At 37.4% G+C, this 14,001-nt stretch overlaps 1 protein-coding gene across 1 annotated transcript; it reads right to left on the reverse strand.

Annotated features, from left to right (window-relative positions):
• Window positions 1-1,885, reverse strand: LOC131018834 (fasciclin-like arabinogalactan protein 15). Its single transcript, XM_057947537.1, has 3 exons — window positions 1,134-1,885; window positions 519-528; window positions 1-426 (listed from the first exon to the last, which is right to left on the reverse strand). Exons 1-3 carry the CDS (start codon window positions 1,718-1,720, stop codon window positions 1-3), a joined length of 1,023 nt encoding a protein of 340 aa, XP_057803520.1. The 5' UTR covers window positions 1,721-1,885.
• Between the last annotated feature and the right edge of the window lie 12,116 nt (window positions 1,886-14,001).

Consider the following 14,001-nt stretch of genomic DNA (forward strand, 5'->3'; position numbering starts at 1 on the left):
CTACAACAAACGAGAGTATATATGAGCACAAGTCCGGGTTGGTCCATTAGAGGCGTCGGAGGGGGACTGTGCTCGATATCCTCGCATGAGGAGCGCGATCTGGGCTTGCATCTCCTGTATAGCCTTGCTCTGAGCCTCCTCGTTCGCTCTCCTGGCCTCTAGCTCCCTTTGTGTGGAGCTCAGCTCCTCCCTCATAATCAGCTCATCTCTCGAGGCAACAAGGAAAGGAAACTGGGAGGTGCTAGTGGAGTGCGTGCTCGACGACTCGCCGCTCTCAGTAATCGCCTTGGACATCATCATGCCTAATCCCATGATGCGCCCCCACGGATTAGGAGTGACGACCTCTCGGAAGATGCGATCTACATCTGAGGGCGTAACCTCTTCCTGTGTTTGGCGAAGCTCTACCAATCGCCTCTCGACCTCCAACTACAATACAAAAAAAGTTAGAATAGTTGTAAAATAAATTATTCGAACAAAAGAATTTAAAGACAGTAAATTAACGTCATACCTCGTGCTACGCAGGTCGTCCTAAGATTAAGATTAGGATTAAGATTATGATTAGGAATTAAGCTTGGGAATTAAGATTAAGATTATGAATAAGAGTGGAAATTAAGATTCAAATAAGGATGGAGATTAGGAATAAAGAAGGATGACTGAAGATTTGACTTAAAAAAATATGAAGATTATGACTTGAAAATTATGACAATTAAGATTTCAAGAAGGATGATTGAAGATTGAAGATTGAAATTTCAACACAACAACAAAATCAGGGCGGTAGTCATTGCTACCACCTCCGCCTCTCCCCCACCGGCGGCCCAAACTTCAATTAATCACAATCATACTTAATCGCCTCTCCCCCACCGGCGAAACTATCATGCTTAATTATAATTAAAACATGCACAACGCAATTAATCATGCTAAATCATATATTTCGCCTCTCCCCCACCGGCGATAAAGCGAATAAAATAAATTTAAACATTCTAAGTTCTTTAAATAGAAATTAACCTAGGGTTAAGTATCAGATAGGCCCCTCACATAGAGGCCCTTATCACGTTGGGCTCCCTATTGTCGAAGTTGGGCCAACTAAACCCCTATAGTCCAAAAAATTGAATAATTGAGCCCCTAGCCCTAACAGCTGATAAAGGTCGTCCGTCTTATTTTTATTTTTTTTAATTTGGGCGGAGCGGTGATTTCCTCCGTCCGGAAACAGGACCCCGTCGACTCCCTGAACGGAAATCCTGCCGTCGGTGTAAATGTCGGGGTCGAATAGATAAGCGAATCCTTCACCCTGCCCGAATTTGACGGAGCCGTCGGCCTCCTCCGCCACCACCTTGTGCGGTAATTTCAATGTATCGTAATTGACCTTCCCGAATCTCCGCACCGAATTATACATGCTCTCCTCCGTTTGGTATTCCGGAATCAGATGATAATACATTATCTGCTCAGGCGCCCCCGGCTCGCTCAGCTGGTCCGTAGTCAGCTTCGCCATCGCCTCGTCGTTCGGCGCCAAAACCGTCAACACATAGCCCTCGGAAACCAGCCTCCCCGTCTCAGTGGCCAGTGAGGTCAGATTCACCAGGATATCGGCCAATTCGTTGTAATCACCGTAATGCAGGAGGGTCTGGATGAAATCCTTGACCTGGCTCTCCCCGTTGAAGTGGTGGTGGGGTCCGTCGGGGCCGGGGGCGGGTGCCGGAGCCAGGGAGGGGCTGGGAGCCATGGCATCGAAGATTGGGAAAACTGGTGCCGCGCCGGCAGGCTGTGGCGGCGTGGCCTTCTTCAGGCGGTGCGTTCTCGGGTTGACCTCCGGCAGAACGGCGGAAGTGGCGCGGAGACTCCGCCGCGCGTTGAAGTCCTGCTAGACTGATTTCGGAATCAGCAACCGCTCGATCTGTATGGACGACGTTTATCAGCCGTTAGGGCTAGGGGTCCAATTATTCAATTTTTTGGACTATAGGGGATTAGTCGGCCCAACTTCGACTATAGGGAGCCCAACGTGATAAGGGCCTCTATGTAAGGGGCCTATCTGATACTTAACCCATTAACCTAACTAAGTTCTTTAAATAGAAATGAACCTAACTAAGTTCTTTAACTAAATCTAATATATAGAAATCAACCTAACTAAGTTATTTAAATAAATCTAATATTTAGAAATAAACCTAACTAAGTTCTTTAAATAAATCTAATATTTAGAAATAAACCTAACTAAGTTCTTTAAATAAATCTAATAGAGTCGTACCTACCTAAATTCTCTTAAATAAATCTAAAAGAAATTATCTTACTAAGTTCTTGTTCTTTAAACAAATCTAATAGAAATGAACATATATAATTAGCATATAATTTCACATTACATTCAAACTAAATTCACATTAATTCACATATAATTCACATATACCATACAACACAACACAACTAAATTTCACATTAATTCGTTTTCATATAATTAACCTAAATTTCAAACATATATAGCATATAAATTTCTAACTAAATTTCTCATTAATTCACATATAATTAACCTAAATTCATATACTAACATACTAATATTAACCTAAATTCAAATTAATAGTCTACATTATATAAGTTAGACGAACTAACCTACAATTGCTAATTCCGGCAACGGCAAGAGCTTTCCGGTGAGGCCAGGGGTGGTCCGGCGAGGGCAGGAGCTGGGAATTAGAGTTAGGGTTAATAATTGGTGAAATGTATAAAAATAATTAGGGTTAGATGAATAATTAACTTACCGGAGAGCAGCGGCAGCGGCGTCGCGTCGAACGGAGAGCAGCAGCAGCGGCGTCGGTGGAGGTGGGCGTTCGTCGGACGGAGGCGGCGGCGTCGGGAACAGAGGGACGACGGCTATCTCAACGGCAATGGCGAAATCGGCGACGGGAGGCGGAGAATCGGAGGAGGAAAGGTGGAGAAGAAAATGGGGGAAAAAAATCAAAAAATCTAAGTTAAACCCGCAACCACAACGACCGAGTTTCAAATTAACGACCGAAAATCGATTGTTAAATAATTTAATTTTATTATTTAAATTTTTTATTTTTAACGACCGAAACTCGGTCGTTACAAATACTTATTAATTACTTAATTTTTATAAATATAATTTAAAGACCGAATTTCGGTCGTAAATATTAAATAATATTAAATTAATTAAAAAACAACGGCCGTTTTCAAAACGGTCGTTAAAGATATACGAAAAAATAAAAATATCATTTCTGAAAATTAGTTAACGACCATTAACAAGGGTTACATTAAAATTATATCAAAATTTAATAAAACTGTCTTACGACCGAAATACGGTCGTTGATGCGGTCGTTAATTTTTAACGACCGTTTCAGTCGGTCGTAGATTTAAAAAAAAATTAAAAGCATTAAAAAAACGATCGTTAAAATTTAAATTTCGGTCGTTACGCCCGCCTTTTTAAAGACCGAAAATTTCGGTCGTTAAACTCGTTGTTTCTTGTAGTGAATTGACAGTTTGAAATCTGAAACTAAACAATTGACCAGGTAATTTAGGGTACCTGAATACCTAATTCGGGTACCCGAGTCGGATATTAGGGAACCTGATTATATAATCGGGTTCAAGACCGGTACAGGGTATTCCTTCTATTTCGGGTTCGGATACCCGATTTTTTCGGATAAGGTACTCGAACCAATTCCCACCACTAATTAAAATAGTAGAAAATCTGAATTTGACGGGATTACGACAATATTTTTATCATATTTATTAGATAAGTATGTTCGTTTATTTGTAAAATTTATTGATTTATTGGTTAGTCTCCTTTCATTCGAAAAATATAATTTTCTATGAACCACATCTACAATAAAGATAATAAACTTTTCGCACTAGTCATTTGGACTCCTAGGACTGCTTAGACTTCTGAATCTGCAAAACTAAAAGGAAATAAGGGTGAGCCATGAATATATTGCTCAAAGAAGAAAAATAAGATTATCTACATACGTTTTAATATGTGATCAAATCACATTATTATAAGACATAATACTTGCAAAGCATGAGCCAATGGAGAAGTGACTTGTGCTCCATGACAAAATCTTAATCATAGCTTGAGTCGATAGGACAGAGACCTAAGTCCCATGACTTATCATGATTTATAATGTGAATCGATGGGGTAGAAACCTGATAGTAGGGATGGCAATCGGGTACGACGGGTACGGATAGTGACTATCCATACTCATACCCACGAACTAAATGGATAGTGGTTTTTAACCACAAAACTATCCATGAATATCAAATGGTATCCAAACCCGCTACACGCTGATACCCGCTACCCGTCGGATATCCACGAACCCGCTATCCGGCGGATATTCGTCACCCGCTATTCGCCGGATACCCGCCACCTACTATCCGCCGGATACTCACGAAACACAATTTAAATATAAATTTACAACAAATTTAACAGAAAAAAAAAAATCAACACAAATAACATAGTTCAAATCCATATGTTGAAATCCACAAAGAACAATGTTTAAATTCAAATTCATCAACTAAAATATAAAATCCAACAAAATTCTATAATTGCTCAACAAAATTCAAATTTAAATTAGACTATTAGAATTTGAGCCTTAGTTCAGTTTCTGTTTGGGCCTATTTTATGATATAATATGCTAGCCCATAATCTTAAAATATATATTCAAAGCCCATATTTTATGAAATTTTTTATGGATATTTGACGAGTAATTCACGGATAATTGACGGGTAATTGGCTGGTATTTTTCGCGGGTAAACGGGTTTCGCGGGTATGGATAGTAAGTATCTAAACTCATACCCACGAACTAAATGGATAGTGAATTGCAACCAAAAAACTATCCGTGGATATCAAATGGTATCCAAACCCACCCTAATAAGTTCGGGTTTTCGCGGATATCCGTTACCCACGGGTAGATTGCCATCCCTACCTGATAGACATAAATTGTACTCCCTCCGTCCACTAATTCATGACCTAGGGAGGAAATACAGGTTTTAAGATTAAGTGTATTGTTTATTAGTTCAGTGGAGAAATGGAGCCACAAAGTGTATTGTTTATAGCTGAGTGGAGAAAGGAACTCACAAAGTGTATTGTTTATTAGTTGAGTGGAAAAAAAATGTACTCCCTCCGTCCCAATAATGTTGTCCCGTTTCTTTTGGGCACGGAGATTAAGAAGTGTGAAATTAGTGTTGTCAACTAGAAGGTCCCACATGTTTAAGAAGAAATTAAATATAGCTTAAAATTGTCCTTGTTTCTTCCTCATCTCCCCGGCGACGACAACAGTAGGCGGAGCCACACCTGCGCCGCCTCCTTCCCCGGCGTCGGCACGGCCCCCAGCCTCATCGCCGCCTCTTTCCATCCAGAACAGTAAACCAAGAACACAAAACCAAGAAAAAATTTTCGTTTTTGCTAACCAAGAACACAAAATCAAGAACAAATTTTTCATCATCTTCATTAACAAAGAACAAAATCTGGAAAAGCCAAGAACAGAAAAACCAAATTTCTTCAACAAATATCTAGAACATAAAAGCTAAATTTCTTCCAACAAATTTTCCATCGTCTTCACTAACCGGGAGAAGGCACCGCGGCGGCAGCCCTATGGCTGTACAATCGCCGGAATCGAAGGGGTGGCATTTGGATTTGAGGATTTAGGGTTCGGAGGCGGAGAGAGAGGTGGAGACGGCAGCCCGTCGCTGCTGCTTCGTCGAAGGGAAGCTGATGGCGGCTGGTTCAAATGAGTGAAAGGGGGGGAGAGAGGGAAGTGGTGTCAGGGGGCAGAGGTGAGTGGCGCTGGCGAGAGGACAGAGGTGAGAGGGCGGGGGAGATGGGAGGGCGACGCGAGTATGGAGGGTGGAGAAGAGAGAGAGGCAAGAGAAGGGGGAGTTTAGATCTGTGCTCGACGGATTTACAAAGGGGGAAGGGGGAGACGGCGGCGGAATAGAGGGGGAGCGAATTTACAGAGGAAGAAGAGGGAGGCAGCGCCGGTGAAACAGAGGGGAAGGGAGCGGCGGTGACTGTTGAGTTACAGAGGGGGAAGAGGGCAGCGGATTTACAGATGGGGAAGGTGGGAGGCGGCGCCGGCGGAACAGAGGGGAAGGGAGCGGCGGCGCCGGTGGCACAGAGGGGAAGGGAGAGGTGGTAGAGAGAGAGAGCCGTAGATGGGTAGATCAGTAGATGTGATTTTAGAGGGGGAGGTTAATTAAAATCATGTTTAAGCAAAAGTTAATTAGCCCTTAAAATTTACCTAAAAAGGAAATGGGACAAGATTATTGGGACAACCCAAAAAGGAAAGTGGGACAAGATTATTGGGACGGAGGGAGTATTATTTATTGGGACCCACCAATTAAAAAATGTATAAATAGTTACTAAAAATGGGTAGGACATGAATTGGTGGACAGGCCAAAAAGAAAAGTAGGACATGAATTGATGCGGATGGAGTATATTCTAAAAAATAATGTTACATGCACACATATAATCAACCATGAAATAAAAACATACTTCATTCGTCCCACTATTGTTGTCTCAAAAAATTTAGGTATGAAAATTAGGAAGAATGTGTAATTGATAAAAAGTGGTAGGACTCACACCTTTTGAAAGGTTAAACTTTACTTTTTTATGGAAATGAGACAATAATAATGAGACAATCCAAAATGGTAAGTGGAATAACAATAGTGAGACGGAGAGAGTATAAAATAATATGAATAATATAAAGAACAAGCATAAATTCCTCACCTTAATGACGAGCTAAAATATCAAACAAATCATTTATGAGACGAAACTCCTAGTTGCATGGCATCTAACCATATGAATATGAGTAATTCATAAGATCCAAGTAAAATAAAAAAAATGAACTTATACAAGTTTACTACATCATACTCCCTCCTATCCTTTTTGTTTGTCATCCTAAGCTCAAGCACACTTTTTAATAAAAAAATATTATACCCAATATAACCTCATTAAATGTCACTTATTTTAGTACTAATTAACCTAATATTCAAGCACACTTTCTAATAAAAAAATATTATACCCAATATAACCTCATTAAATGTCACTTATTTTAGTACTAATTAACCTAATATTTATTTGGTGGGTAGCAAAAAAAACTAAACACTCTTGTCATCTATGAAATCACAGCAAAACAAATGAAAAGGAAATAGGAAGAGTCATTTTGCTTGTGATTAATGCAGGATATTAAATAAGGTTAAGATTGAGATAAATTTTCAAAACGTCAATTTAATTTTAAAACATAGATAATTGAAAATGCTAAAATGACAAACAAAAAGGATAGAAGGGAGTACAATTTAATTTTTCTTTTATTATATAAATCAATTTAACTGGCAAATTGATGTTAAATGGATTTACGGAATAGAGAAAAATATCAAGACTTAGAGCACTCCCAGTAGAAATCCCAAAATTATGCTCTTATATTCCTCCCTAAAGCTTCCCTATTTAATTTTAGGATCTCGATTTTATAAATGCATACACTAGATCTCCTATTTTCTATATGAAAACAATAATTATGCGTGGGCCCTACTAATTATAAGCTTAAAATAAATTTAGGGTGGGTGTAAATTTAAGATTGAATTTAGATAGGTGTAAAATTTTTTGTGGGCCCCATCCAATTTAGGGGATCTGCTGGATGCATTTTTTATCTCATTTTCAATTATTTTAGCCTAAATTTAGAGTTAGTGATGCATATAGGTGATCTGCTGGGAGTGCTCTTAATTAACTAATAAAATCAACTGTCACTTTTAATGTAATTAGGAAAAGAAAATAAAATTACTTTTGAAGTTAACAAGTCCGGCTCCAAATTTGACAAATGTCCCCCTAGACTAAAATGAATCTAGATTTAACGATTGTTCTCACTGACCAACACGAATATTTTCTAACGTGCACTTCCTGATAAACTTCACAATGAGTCATCCATCATAGAATTGCTCCAAGTTAAGCATGTTTAATCTTTAAGTTTCTTTCATGTGGTTACGAGAAAAAAAAGATGTATTTTGTTGATACGAGTAGCACCTATCAAATCATTTAAACTCTCATCGAATATACAGTCTCATAAGTCATACCTATATATTTTGGAATCCCTCTCTTTCTGGTGTGTTTTGGTTCGTTCATGTACCTCACCGCTTCGAATGATTAACAGGAGCCGCTCTTTGTCTGTGCCTTGTGCACCGACGATCATTCCTTACTTTGTCCCGAGCATCACGAAATTCAGATGTATTCTACATAGATTCTAAGGTTAAGGTACAAATGGCCCCCTAAACAAGACACCCCTAGAGCGTATCCCTCCCCATTCTCGATGTTGGCCCAAATAAACCCCCAGAGTCAATAAAAAGGGTACATTTAAACCCAGGCTCTTAACGGCCGTCTAACACCGTTAACTTAAATTTTTATTTTTATTTTTATTTTTATTTTCTCGTGGGGCCCACCTTTTAAGCAGCAGCCGCCGCCTTCTTTCGATTCCCGTCGCCGCTGCGTTCGATGCAACGCCGGAGAAAGATTGTGACGTTTCCAGACGTCACGCTTCCTCGTCGGTCGTTTCCCGTTCACGGACACTCCGTCTCCCAACGTCGGTGTAGTGGGACGAGAAAAACGAAGGAGGACCGTCCTCCTCGCCACTGCTCACAGCGGTGTCTTCGCCGCCACACAGAGGTCCGCCTACGTGAGATCTCCACTGGTAGTTGCTCCCGCTCCGGCATCCAAGCCCACCGCTGGAAACAAGCGAATCATCTGTCCTCTCACGCTGGACGCCAAGCCCGAGTCGATGGGAATGTCACCTAGAGACAGAGGCATCTCTGATCTGAGGTGCGATGCAGACGGCGGAAAGCGGTTGGGCGCGGCACACCGGCGAGCCCCGAGCCGTCTGTCGCCGCCTCGTCTGTCACTCACGTCCTCTGCATCGGCTTGTGTCGATGGAAATTGCAGTAATCGACGAGTTGCAAGAGAGTTGAGATTATCCAAATCCAAGGGAAGTCCATTGGCATAAGTGAGGTCGTCGCAGAGAAGAGAAGGGAGGGGCGGCGCACGCGGCGGTGCCAGAGGATTTTGCGGAGACGGTTAAGGGGTATACCCCCCATTCTCGACCTTGGTCCAAATACACCCCCAAAGTATAAAAAAGGTACATTTAAACCCTGCAAGTTAACGGTGTTAGACGGCCGTTTAGAGCCTGGGTTTAAATGTACCCTTTTTATTGACTTTGGGGGTTTATTTGGACCAACATCGAAAATGGGGAGGGATACGCTCTAGGGGTGTCTTGTTTAGGAGAGCATTTGTACCTTAACCCTAGATTCTATTATTGTATACCGGAAATTTAAATGATTGTAAATTGTTTATTTCACATCCATATTTGGCATAGCATATATTTCCTCTGTCTCATAAGAATATATCACTTTTTCTATTTTCGTCTATCTAATAAGAATGTTGTATCAAGTTTATTTTGGAGCATAACTCTATTTTCTCTTTTTAACCATAATCACTCATTTTTACATGACCGTACACTCAATTCAACCACAATCACTCAATTCTATGGGACATAGAGAGCAATAAATTAAGAAGGAATATTAAATTAAAGCTTTCAATGTGATTTTTAATTTAATATGCATATTCCATATTTTTTAGGGTTAATAGTGTTTTATGTCCCGAACTTTGAGCGTTTTTCATAAAATATTTCGAACTTTATTTTCTCCTAAAAAATCCTGAACTTTTAGTATTTTTCATAAAATGTTCCGAACTTTCGTTTTCTTCTAAAAAAATCCCAAACTTTTAATATTTTCCATAAAATATCCCGAACTTTCATTTCTTTCCATAAAATGTCATGCTATACAAAATTCGGTGACCAAAAGCAGACTCATTTCGCCAAGGAAGTTTAAATTATCAACTTAGTGGTATAAGATTCACAACTTGACTGTAATCAATTTGAGAAGAGTCATCTTCCAGTCATTGAATTTTGTATAGCAGGATAGTTTATAGAAAATATTGAAAGTTTGAAGTTTTTTAGAAGAAAATAAATGTTCAAGATATTTTTTGAAAAAATGTTAAAAGTTTGGGGCATTTTATTGGAAATACTGAAAATTCAAAAAAATTTAAGAGAAAAAAAAAATTCGGAATATTTTATGAAAAACACAGAAAATCCAGGATATAAAATACTATTAACCTTATTTTTTATAACGAACTCACATGATTTTGACAAACAATGAAAAGAAATTTAAAAAAAAGAAAAAAAAAATAGAAAGAATGACAAATGGTGTCAAAAACTGAAAATTAATGAAGAACGGAAAGAAAGGCCAAAAATTATTTTGGCAAATTATTCTCCTTCTATATATATAGATATTGAATTCAATACCAAAATTTCGGTATATTGGGTCACAATATGTCAAAAAGTTGGATCCAGTATGAGATTTTTATATCAAATATTTCGATAGATATTACTAGGCCTTCGTCTCATAACAAGTGTTTTAATTTATTTTGACACGAGAATTTATATAAATATGATTAAAGAGTAAAAAAAATAAAAAGTGGCGGCACCCATTTTTATTTTGTGAGATGAATAGAATTAAAGTGAAAATAATTAAAAAATAAAACATAAAAACTCCCATGAAATCAGTTTCATGGTGAAACCAGCTTTACAATGACACTACTTCAAAGTGTCATTTGTATGTTGAAGTAGTGTCATTGTAAAGCCGGTTTCACAGGAGACCACCTGAAAGTAAAATGGTAAAAGTAATGGAGCCCACTTTTTTTATTTTTGAAAGATGACACTTATTATGGGTCGACTCAAAAAGAAAAGTAGGACACTTGTTTTCTTATTTAAAAAGGATAGGGTTAAGTATCAAATAAGCCCCTATCACTATCATAGTGGCTCTTATCACGTTTAGATCCCTATAGTCGAAGTTGGGCCAACTAAACCCTCAAAGTACCTAATTTTTAACAATCGGGCCCTCCGTCCTAACGGCTAAGTTTTTTTTTTTTTTAAATTCACCAAAGTCGCCGGAAAATACATCTCTCATTTTCTCTTCCCCCTTCGCCTCCGCCCTCAATGCCACCGGCCTCATGGCCTTCTCCCTCGGCCAAACTCCGGCGGTGGTGGCATACTGAACTTCTCCACAAACGCCGATGATCGCTGATGCTCTTGATAACTAGGAGAAGAGAAATGTTGATGTTCATATTTACCCAACTCGGTTTGATTAACCGGAGATGACATCCGCTGCCCAGCTGAAGCGGACATCCCCCTCTTGCCCTCAACCTGCTGCTAAATCGGAGAGGAAAAGGTCGGCTGCGTACCATCCAAAATTTGTTGCTTATGCTTTTCATAAATCAACTTGGACCTTTCATCGAACACTTGTCGCTCAGGGAAACACACCTGCTGCACCTGCTGAAACAAAGAACCCAGCCTTCTATCCACCTCATCGCCAGCCCCACTGCTCTCCAATTGCGTCCCCTCTTGTATCACCGAAGGTTGTTGACGTTCTTGAGTGAACTCACTACAATCCAGACTCTCAACATTGGCCTTCAATTGTTGGCGTTCTTGAGTTAAGTCACTGCAACCCAAACCCAAAGTGAGTTGGTGAGATTTCGTCTCCGACAACTGTGTGGGGATCCGACGCCACCATCGGCGGAGTTTGGCCGAGGGAGAAGGCCATGAGGCCGGTGGCGTTGAGGGCAGAGGCGAAGGGGAGGAGAAAATGAGAGGTGTATTTTCCGGTGAGTTTCCGGCGACTTTGGCGTAATTAAAAAAAAAAACTCTTAACGGTGTTAAACAGTCATTAGGGCAGAGGGCTCGATTGTTAAAAATTAGGCACTTTGAGGGTTTAGTTGGCTCAACTTCGACTATAGGGATCTAAACGTGATAAGGGCCACTATGATAGGGCTTATTTGATACTTAACCCAAAATGATAATACTTGTTGTAGGACAACTTAAAAAAAAAAACAGAACACTTGTCATGAAATGGATGAAGGAGTAGTATTCTGTATAATAATTTCGGTACAGCAATAGAATCAACCTCTACAATTTTTTTACTGAAAATTTTCGATAATAATACTAGCAATTTCTTGTGTATGAAAAATCTATTCGAGAATGCCAGTAACTTTGTACCAAGAAGTAAAAATGATTATTAAATTCGAACGAATCTATACTATCTTTATATATATAAAAAGCAAAGTAAATGTCAATAAATTTAATTTGAAGGGTAATTTTGGAATTGAGAAAAATTGCATCATCCACTCCTAAGTCCTAACTGCCGGAAATTTAATTGGAAAAAAAAACTGCCCAAATGTTTAATCATACAATTAGTATTCTTCCTTTTTAATCTCATTTTATAGATAAATCACATCTTTTCTATTTTCATTCAATTATATTTTACATAAAAGTATGAATTATACATCTTGATGGAAAAGTCATGAAATTATCTTTAATTTGATATATAATATGGAAAAAATAAATTTAAGATGAACAAATTATAATAATAATAATAATTATACTTTAACATATTAAATAATTTATATTTTGAATAGATATATTTTCCCTAAAATTTGGAACCGCATTTTAGCATGCTGTATCAAAAGAAAGTTTCCATTCATGCATGAAATGAAGTAGATAATTTTATGCTTCTTAAAATTTATTTTTCTTAATGATAATATTTTAGTTTTTTAAAATACTTAAAATATTAAAATTTATGCATTAAAATTTAGATAATTTTATGCATTAAAATTTATTTATATCTAACATACTTAATATATATATATATATAGAGAAAGGTTAAACAGAGAATGACAAATATATAGAGAAAGGAGAATTAATCTTGATCCTTAAAATTTACCAATCTAACGGTTATATTATTTTCGGACTTATTGCCATATTTTTAATCGATAAGGTCAAACTAGTAATATACATATTCATGAAAATCGATAATTAATACATTGAAGATTCTATTGATTCATTTATATTTGGTAAGATATTAAATATCTCAATCTTCACGTAAAATCTGTTATGCAGCCGTTTCTTTTGTCATCACATATATTCTCATTAAAATCTTTATCTTCTGTTCCATAGTCACGAAATAAAATTATATAGTACTGCTATGTCTTCGTTTGTTTGTATGGTGAATTCAATAATTTGTTTTCTTTTTAATTATTTGGTTAATGTGCCAATGAAATATATTTTTTTTCTTTCTGGGATGACTTTTTGCTAAAGATTTATTATTATGTATGTTAATTTGGATCGAGTTGAACACGAAAAAAATTACTTTCACATTTTCACTGATTTATCAGATTGTTTTTTATATTTTAAGTAAAATATAAGTATCAAATTATGTAGAATTGAGAAAAATTGTCCTCTCTTTTATGCTTATTGAAATATTTATGTCAGCAGGAAAAAATTCGAATATTTTATCAAGGTGTTCGTAATTTTTTTACGTTTGTTCAAAATGCTTCATGTTAAATATTTTATGTCAGCAAGTAAAATTTAAAAATTATATTTTAGATGTTCGTAACTTTTTGACGCCTGTTCGAAATGTTTTATGTTTTATGTTCCAAATTCCCAATTCTTTTATTTTCTATAGATGAAGGCACCAACTTTTAATCCATAATATCTCAAAGGATTCCCAGGTTGTAGCATCATTTCATATAGCAATTAAATAAACATCTTCAACAAAAATGTGTAACTTTCAAGATCCCACACCATAGTCAATTGCAATTCACGAAATCCACAACATTATGAGCTAGAACAAAAATTCAAACAACACTAGCTCACTAGCGCAAATGATGATGTTTCGAACCGAGGACACATCCAAACATGAATTTCAATTAGAGTTTGAAGTTTAACCTGTAGTCTTAATTAATATGCTATATTAACTCCAAATATTAACTCTCTCCATTGCTGAAAGTTGGCCTAAGATATAATATTTTGAACAAATATAGAGAATAAATTGAACAGCCAAAGAAAAATTGTGAACATGTGGCTGGAAAAAAATAAGATGTTTATCAAATAATGCAATAAACATTTTGAACAAATA

Source organism: Salvia miltiorrhiza, chromosome 3 (assembly GCF_028751815.1).
Source record: "Salvia miltiorrhiza cultivar Shanhuang (shh) chromosome 3, IMPLAD_Smil_shh, whole genome shotgun sequence".
In the NCBI taxonomy this organism is placed as follows: Eukaryota; Viridiplantae; Streptophyta; class Magnoliopsida; order Lamiales; family Lamiaceae; genus Salvia; species Salvia miltiorrhiza.